The 9,049-nt window shown below is 40.8% G+C and overlaps 1 protein-coding gene across 1 annotated transcript; it reads right to left on the minus strand.

Annotated features, from left to right (window-relative positions):
• Nucleotides 1–5,384: 5,384 nt before the first annotated feature.
• Nucleotides 5,385–8,816, minus strand: LOC118233448 (NXPE family member 2-like). The gene is made up of 3 exons (XM_035429235.1): nucleotides 8,773–8,816; nucleotides 7,058–7,282; nucleotides 5,385–5,914 (listed from the first exon to the last, which is right to left on the minus strand). The coding sequence occupies exons 1-3, from the start codon at nucleotides 8,807–8,809 to the stop codon at nucleotides 5,385–5,387; spliced, it is 792 nt and encodes a 263-aa protein (XP_035285126.1). The 5' UTR covers nucleotides 8,810–8,816.
• Between the last annotated feature and the right edge of the window lie 233 nt (nucleotides 8,817–9,049).

Genomic DNA, 9,049 nt, shown 5'->3' on the forward strand with positions numbered 1-9,049 from the left:
AGAGTTGAGCAGTGAAAACCGATTAAAATTAAACAGAACAAGTGAAATTAAGACATTACTGTTCAATACCGGATTTCCATGGCCTATAGGCTACATTAAAGCGTAAATTATTACCGAATCAAGAACTGTGTTGGAAATTCTTAAAGTCCGTTATATCGGGAAGTAAGAATTCCAGGAATTATTTTAATTTACAATGAAACTGAAATTATACGCTACATAAGTAAGTGGGCGTCAGTAAGTAGGGCTAAGTAATCCGACAGTTTAATGCCAAATCGTACTCTATTAAAAAACTTTTTTAATACGTCTCAAGCATGCAAAACGAAAAATAATCATTTTTGTTTCGAATGGTAGTACTGATGATATTTTTAAAGACACGAATAGTGATGTGGAACCATGTTTTATGTGTATGTACTTTGTGTGTGCCCTGCATTCATGCATGTAAGATTCTTCACACCAGTCGTTTTTTTTTCCTCTGACAATTGTTGCCCTAATCTTTCTATGCTTGGGCATATCTGTTCACTCATCATCGGTGTGCGTATTCAGTGCAAGGCAAAATATTATTTGCCTTGTGAGGAACTTCTTGCGCAACGAGGCAGAAACATTCAACGCAATCATGCAACACAAAGTTTTAAAATATAAATATATATATATATATTTTTTTTTTTTTTTTTTTTAACTTTGTGTTGAATGATTGCGTTGAATGTTTCTGCCTCGTTACGCAAGAAGTTCCTCACAAGGCAAGAAGTTCGTCACGAGGTTTCAAAAGAACATAATATTCCATTGTTGGTGTTATTCAGGTGTAGGGACAAAAGTGGTCTTCAGTGACGGGGCGGAATTACCCCCGAGGGCAGAAGTTTATACTCCGCATAGATTTGGTGTTGCGGGGTCCTGTGCGACTTGTTCTCCATTTTTTCTGGCCTGTTTTTCAGAGATGGTCTTGGCCAACGATCTTTCTGCTTTTTCGAGTAAGAATATTTAAGTGGGCTCAGGTTCACCCCAAATCAGGGAACCAAACCAACCGTGGATACCGAATTTGAGAACAGATTCAATAAAGCAGCTGTAAAAAGCCTGTCGATTAGGACTTACATGCCTGCAGGCTTCTCAGTTTTCTCAAGAAGAAAAAGCGCCTGTTGACATTTTGTGCAGATCTGTTCAGCATTAATCTTAAATGCGAGCTTGAAGTCTATTATGGTACCATGGTACTGGGCGGAGTGTGGCACAGTGGGTAAGGAACTGCGCTTGTAACCGAAAGGTCGCAGGTTCGATTCCCGGGTAAGGACACTGCCGTTGTACCCTTGAGCAAGGTACTTAACCTGCATTGCTTCAGTATATATCCAGCTGTATAAATGGATACAATGTAAAGTGCTATGTAAAAAAAGTTGTGTAAGTCGCTCTGGATAAGAGCATCTGCTAAATGCCTGTAATGTAATGTAATGTAATGTACCAAGGTACAGGTACTCCTCTGCCCACTCAGTCCATCCAGTCAGAGCTATAGGGCTGGTAGGAGTGTGTCGGAGGTCTGTGACCGTCTCCTTCGTCTTTGAAGCGTTGAGGTTGAGGTGATTGTCCTCACAGCAGCCAGCAGAAGTGGCTACCACAGACTGGAGCTGCATATGCAAGTTTGATACATCCAGAATTACAGTATAAATAGAGTATTTAAAGAAGAGCACATCTAGTTCAGTGCCCCTGCAGTCGTCTGTGTACAATGTGAACAGCACTGGGGATATCGATATCACAGAGCCCTGGGGACTTACTGTTGAGGAGGTTTTGACAGACCTGCAATGGCCATTGAATATCACATGTTTTCTGCCTGTTCATAAAGGCATAGACTACAGTATCACGTGTGGGTTTACATTCAACTTGAATAGTCTGCGACCTATAGGATGGGGTTGGACAGTATTTAAATTTCCTCGAGCAGTCAAAGAACACCACCCCGGCCTGGGTGTTGTGTGTCTCATGGTGACAAGGCACACATTGCAGTAGAGTGAGGAAGACAGGGTCATCCACACACCTTTCTATCTTTAAAGCACATGGAAGCTGATCCATGGAGGTGCCTATATCCTCCTGCAGTTTTGAAAGACTTATTACATCATAACATTACATTACTACTGACGTCAGTGCCGCTAGATGGAAATCAGTGTTGCAAGCGGGGTTACTTTTCTTAAGAATGGGGCAAATAACAGGATTTCCATGTGAAGCGCTGGAGTGCTCCACCAACGAGCTGTTAAACCACTCACAGAAGGTCCCAGACAGCTGACTATAACATGTTTGAGTCGACCAGTTAGCCTGCCTGGTCCTGGTGCATGGTAGGGATTTACATGTTTAAAGGGAGGTCTGACAAGGAACAGTCTTCTGTAAACCGCCTTACCACAGTCTCACAGAATTTCTATCAATGAAAACTTAACGACTAGCTGGGACTCAGTCCCTGTGATTTTGACTTTCACTGAAGCGAACTTAAAATAAAAAATAAAAAAACTGAGAATTGTACTGTATTGCTCGTGTGCGCATATTGCTGTCAAGATTCTAAAGCTCCATTTTGCCCTCCCAAGTATTAGAAATCTGTACATACCTCAAGGCAAGTACACAAGCTATGGACAAATAGTGGTTTTCACTTGTGATGGTGATTTTCAACTATTTCATAGGTTACGTCCCAGATGGTGGTCTAGAGGTAAGGAGGGACAATAACTATCCAGGTGAAGAAAGAAAAATAAGCTGACCGGACTTTTCAGTGCAGGGAGTTTATTTACAGTAGTGAAGGTGTACAGGTGACTAGTGCAAATAGGGGGGGGGGGGGGGAGGAGAAGAGAAAAGAACCGAAGGTGGTGCCAAATCAAAGAACTAAACAAAACACAAAACCCCACTACCTGAACAGAGTAATAATCTAGCTAACAAAGGAAAAGGCATCAAACAAAACCTAACTACTCTGACTTCCCAAACAAAAGTTAGGATGGCACTCACCTCCAACCTAATGTAGCTAACACAAAGTAACTCTACGTGTGCAAAATGTAAAGGGTACCCCAAGCTTACCTAGTCCTTTTTCCTAAAACAGGGAAACGCACAAAAGGACAAGACAAACATAAATAAACTCTACTTTTAGCGTGGAAGGCACAAAAGACTCACACTCTCTCCCTGCTAAACAGAACCAAAAATGAGAGAAGAAGTCCGTATAGGTAGGGCTTTATATAGGAGATGGTTGCCAGGGATTGGACAGCAGAACACCAGATGGACCAATCAGGGAACCAGATGATTGCCAATGATTGGACAGCATAACTCCAGAAGCGTGGACCAATCAGGAAAGGGAATGAGGCAGACTGAGTGGGCACGGCTCCCAGATGCATGGACCAATCATGAGAGGGGATCTGAGTTACGGACAGCAAGGGGAACAAGACAGCAAAGGAAGACAGAGAGGACAGAAAGCAACACAACCACAAGTGCATGCACATCTGCATGACAGGTAACACATAGATCAACATTTATTTGCTCCGTTCCAAATCGTTTCCTAGAATGAGGAATCTTTTTCGGGTGCGTCTTGGTCAGGCAGCGCCACTCGCTCTACAGGAAATTCAACCACGCATAACAACGCACATCAGTTTATCAGGAATGATAAAGTCAATGAACACAGCTCCCTTCAGATGTTACAGGCCTACAAAGAAATGTTGCATGCTCACAAAACCAGTATAAAACGGCTTGGCTGAATACTCAATTCTGGCTGCATTATTTTTCCATATATGCCAGGATATGAAGTAGCACCTGCAAAAGTTCACTCACAGTTTCTAAATGAACGCACGTTGGTCTGACTCGATAAATAAATTGGAAATTTGTAAGAGTAAGCATTCTACCAGTTACAATAGCATTCTTGCAACAGTGTCAGTTTAGTTTTCCAGGAATGACGGTATAGAGAGTAGCTGATCTAGTCATAGCTTGACTACATTTATTATTTAGCCTCTGTTTTTAGTACAATTCAGTGGTTGGCTTGCTAGCTATCCGTGGTAACGAACATGCTGCGAGACCATTTTGACTTAAATCGAATTTTGATGTTAGGTAACCTGGTCGAGGTACCAGAAAAAATGCTTTCATTACTCAGTGGTAGCCTGTAGGGTTTGGGGTATTTGCTGGAATACTTACCTTACATTTCCATTGCAGTGGAATTGCATATTTTGTGTTTCCATTACAGTTGACGCCTCTGGAAATTTTCCTCAGCGCAGAACGTTCAAACTGCATAATGCTCAGCTGTTCATGCATTATCCCACTTGTGCAACAGCGCACCAAAATTGCCATTAAAACATGCATTTTTTCAAAATATATTTTTGCTTTATTCTGTTCATATTACATGAAGAAATATACGCTATTTTAATGTGTCTCTTCTTTTTTACACACTGTACGGTAAATTTGCTGCTGCTTTTGTTTGTGTTGATCAGATTAACCTACAGGGTCCAAGTTAAACTACGCGGTCGCTCCCTGCACTTGGAACTGTAGTTCCTTCTAGGGTTGTCAACACACTTGTCCCTGGTTACGGTTATACACTTTGTATGTCGCTCTGGATAAGAGCGTCCACCAAATGCCTGTTATGTAATGTAATGTAATGTAATGTAAATTAATTAATGGAGACCAGTTCCAACACATAGCCTAGTTGTACCGTGTGTAGCCTAGCCTTTATGAAAAAATCAGAAGATCAAGTAGGCACATATCTGACATGTAATCGATCAATCCATTACTGGTACCGATCCCTAGTTTTCACAAAGAGCTCAGTATTACCAGGTAGCTCCGCTAGGTGACTGACTAGAAACTGCTAGGTAGCAAGTATCTTGATCAAGGCTTTTAATAGCCCAGACCTAAATATGAAAATATATTAATCAAAACTGAAAGTAAATAGGTGAGGTTATGGTTATTGAATGTCTTTGCAAAAAGTGTCATGTCTGATGAAAACTGAGGTAAAACAGCACTCTGTTGAGTGACTTTGCTTTTTGCACGATGAGTGAAAATTGCGTATGGTCAGCACTAGCCAGTTTAGTATTAAAATTGGATTTATTTATTTTACAATTGACTAGATGTCAAAGCTGACTTTCTTTTTCCCATTTTCTGATTGGTTGGGCAAGACTGAGGCTAGGGGTTGGCAAAACCCAGCCCCGCCCCGCACCACCCTGTTGCCACCCTTGGAACTGACATAAAATATTTTTATTAAATTGGTCATTGTATAATCATTAATAAGCATTAATAACCACCCCAGAATCAAACATTTACTATTACTATTAGAGACACAATTAAAAACTTTAAAACTGTAACACAAGCCTAGTAACACAATCCCCCCTGATTGTTAAACAAAGTCTCTACAGAAATGGAGTTGGAAACCCCTGCTATATAGTTCCTTTCAGAAAGCACCTCTATTAATCATTACAGAGGTGTGACAAAGCTAAGGCTATCTCATTGGAAACAATAATGCTGTTAGGGTGGATGGCGAAGGTGTTGGCGGCTGTTGTCATGTCCCAGGCGTCTACCAGCACCACCTTCAGGTCCCTGAACACCTTCCTCTGAGCCAGGTTCTGCACAAGGCCAAACCAGTCACTCATGTGGGTCATCTCTGAGGTGAACTCCCTGGTGTTCTCCAGCTTGATGATGACGAGGGTCTGGGGGCTGCGTTCATGGAGTCTCAGGATGGCCTTACGCATGTTGATCAGCCTCTGGACGAAGATCTCCAGGGGGAAGAGCCTAAAATGCTGTCCCACTCCAATGACCACCACGTCGCCAACCGCTACTCTGTCTACTTCTCTGGCAACGTACCCCACGGCATCTTTGACCACGTTGTAGCCAGTGACGAAAGGATGCCCGTGCATCTTCCACTGGACAGTGATGTTCCTTTGTGGGTCCGCAGCCAGGGCATAGTAATGAGTATCATATGGTTTTACATATTTCAGACCTGAAACAGCGAAACATCAGGAAGAATGAATACATTAGGTAATCCAGGTGTCCCCTTTAAATATAGTGTCACTCAGGATGTCATACAGGATTACTATTAGTCTTTATGCACTCCATTTGCTGATCTCTCACTATACATACAAATGTGTTACCCATTTGATAAAATCTTAACAACTCGATAAGAAGTCATCACATCATCTGAAAAGTTATTAAATTATCCATTCATGAAGTTTATTACATTGTTCGGAAAGTTAATACAACCTCCGGGTATATTACACTTTACATGTTACATTATGACAGGCTATTGTATTGTCTGTCATTATAGTCATGATAAACACATGTTCAGAATAAATGGTTCTTTGCTTTTAATATCATCATCATTTCATTCAGAAGACCTTTGTCAAGACATGTAATCAAGTTTATATAACTTCAGACCAATTTGTCAACTGCCCTTTGCCCTTTCACTCCAAGTTTCTGGAAAAGGTGAGCTCCAAACAATTACCACCCTTATGAGCATAAAAATAAGCTTTTTGAAAAATTCCAGTCTAGCTTCTGCTCAATGGAATGCACTGAAATTGCCCATGACCTTATCAGAAATACTAATGCTCTGGTGCTGTTAATTCCTCTATTTTAGTTTTTATTAGATCTCAGTGCTCCCTTTGATACAGTTGGCATTTTTCTGGACCTCCTTAGAACACGTTTGTATCACTACTGTTTCTCTGCATTTATTTTCATCTCTTCTTTCAGTTAGACAATTTTGTATAGCTATTGATGATGACATACTGTATCACGTTCAGCTCCAATTTTTTGTGGCGTGCCTCAAGTGTCAATTTTAGGGCCAGTTCTTGGTCAGCTTTGCTTCCTCTTCGTCACATCATACGCGAGCATGATGCATCTTTCGTTTCTCCCTATTTGAATTTTCAACGCTCTTGTCCTCTGTACAGTACTCAGATGACAGGCAGCATGCTTGTATGTGTTTGGAGGGCAGGGCTTTGGACGGAGAGCTAAGGGGAGGGTGTGAAATGTTTTGTTTTTTTCCCCAAAAAAAATCTAGCTCTCTCTCATTCTCGTTTGTTTCTCCAAACTTCCAAACTGCAATACTTGCATGTCTGATGTTGTATCTGACATTGTATATTGGCATTACCTTTTAGCACTCTAAGGAGTGTCTCTTGCCACTGGCGCACAGTGGAGTCTCCCATGAGTTTCAGGTTCCTTCCCTTCAGACATCTGCTGATGGCGTCCGCACTGAAGAAGTTGCTCGTCCGGCAGGAGGAGGAAGACCATCTGTTTTTAAAGAAGTAGCCGCTCGGTGAAGGGGACGTCATTCCAAACCCTGCCACACACTTTTCAGTCGGTCTGTGGGTCCCTGCTAAAGGAATGAAAAAGATATAGAAAGAGAGAAGGAAAAGATTCAGGCAGGTTTGTACAGGTATAAAAGTTGTGGATTTGGAGAAAGTTAGCTTTGCCTCTTTTCTAACCTGACATAAAACTATTCCTGGATTTTGAACTGGCTATTCCCAGGTCCCAAGAGTGACATAATAACCATTTTCAGTATTGTAATGTTGCACCCTTATTACCTTATCATGGCCTTCTAGTAAATTAACAAATCTTTGAGTTGGCAGAATCAGACCCCACACTAGGCACAATCATCCGATCAATGGCTCAGTTTAACCTATGGATGTTTACTTTTACCACATTATATATATTGTAGTGGAGGATAAGTATCTAGGTACCTAAATAGCCCTTGGGTACTTCCATTTTTGTTGTTTTGGTCTCAATATCAGATGATTGTATATATGCAGTACCCTCCAAAAGTATGTCAAACAGTAGAGTGAAATTCGAAGAAGAACATTTTGTTCATTTTAGTCAAATTGTAGTCAATCAGGCATTCAGGTTAAATTGTATCTTCCCATTACAATAGTGCATAAAACATGTATAATTAACAAATGTATATTTAACAGAACATTACAGAAAAGCCTTAACTACAACATATCAAAGCTATCAGAATCTTTTGTGCAGCCTACTACCACTTTTAAATCTTCCTTCCAATCAGCAAACAAGTTACAGTTGAAAAAAGGAAATAAAAGCTAAGAAAATGTCCATTTGTACACCAAACACTGGACACCTGAGTTGTGGAGTAAGGTTTTATGGACCAATGAGTCTAAATTTGAGATATCTGGACTATGTAGGCCACCAAAACTGTCATGGTTCTGTATTTTCTGTTTCTGTTTTTCCCTTTTTGGACGCCAGATGGCGGCACTTCAGTTTTGTGTTTCAGTTTGTTCTCCCACCCTGTGTTAATTGTATTATTGATTTTAATTATTCTATCATTGTTCCCACCTGTGTCTTTTTATTCCCTCCTTTTCTGGTTTGATTGTTCTTTGAGTTCACCTGTGTCTTGTTACCCCTGTCTATTTAAGTTCTTTGTCCGCTTGACTTGGGTGCTGGTTCCTTGTGTTTGTTTCTGAATGTATGTATTTTGCCCACTTTGGTCCTGCTTGTGCGTTGTGTGTTTCTAACTTTGTTTCTGCCTGCATTCCTGCTTGTGTGTATTCTGTCCTGCCCGTATTCTGTCCTGCCTGTGTTCCGCCCTGCCTGTTCCGTGTTCCGTTTTTTTTTTTTCAGTTCTTAAGAATCTTTTTGTGTTTATGGTTTTGCCCCTCATGGCCTTTTGTTTGTTCCCTGTTTGTTATCTAGTAAATCTTTGCTTGAATTTCCCTTTTGGAGTCTCCTGTTTTTTTTTTTTTTTTTTTTTTTTTTACTCTGCGCCTGGGTCCAACCCCCCTAATCCCTGACAAAAACAATGAAGGACTCGGAAGTTTGGAGTTGTAAAACAACCACAGACGTAAGGTGACCTACCAGGACAACTGATGACAGGGCCAAAGCTGCTTTTCATTTTTATCCCAGTGTATTTCCTGCAGGGGAAAGTGGTAAGCAATGGATTAAGAGCGTTGGATCACTAAGGGACTGTTGGTGCACATTCTCAAAATTATTTCCAATACTAGTACAGCTAGAGATTTTTCTTTAATTTTCCCCAAACAGAACAGGAAAGTTCCACAGCAATTGATGCCTTTCAAAACAAACCAATATAAATCTAAATTGGAGCTGTAGTCAGAACTTATGTAAAGTAAGGATA

The sequence above is a fragment of the Anguilla anguilla genome, chromosome 8 (genome assembly GCF_013347855.1).
Source record: "Anguilla anguilla isolate fAngAng1 chromosome 8, fAngAng1.pri, whole genome shotgun sequence".
In the NCBI taxonomy this organism is placed as follows: domain Eukaryota; kingdom Metazoa; phylum Chordata; class Actinopteri; order Anguilliformes; family Anguillidae; genus Anguilla; species Anguilla anguilla.

Coding starts and splice junctions, on each gene's coding strand:
- LOC118233448 (XM_035429235.1), bottom strand. CDS start 8,809: ATGAAAAGCAGCTTTGGCCCTGTCATCAGTTGTCCTG. Junction 7,283..8,772: donor CCCTGTCATCAGTTGTCCTG/GTAGGTCACCTT, acceptor TCATTCCTTTAG/CAGGGACCCACAGACCGACT. Junction 5,915..7,057: donor ACTCCTTAGAGTGCTAAAAG/GTAATGCCAATA, acceptor TCGCTGTTTCAG/GTCTGAAATATGTAAAACCA.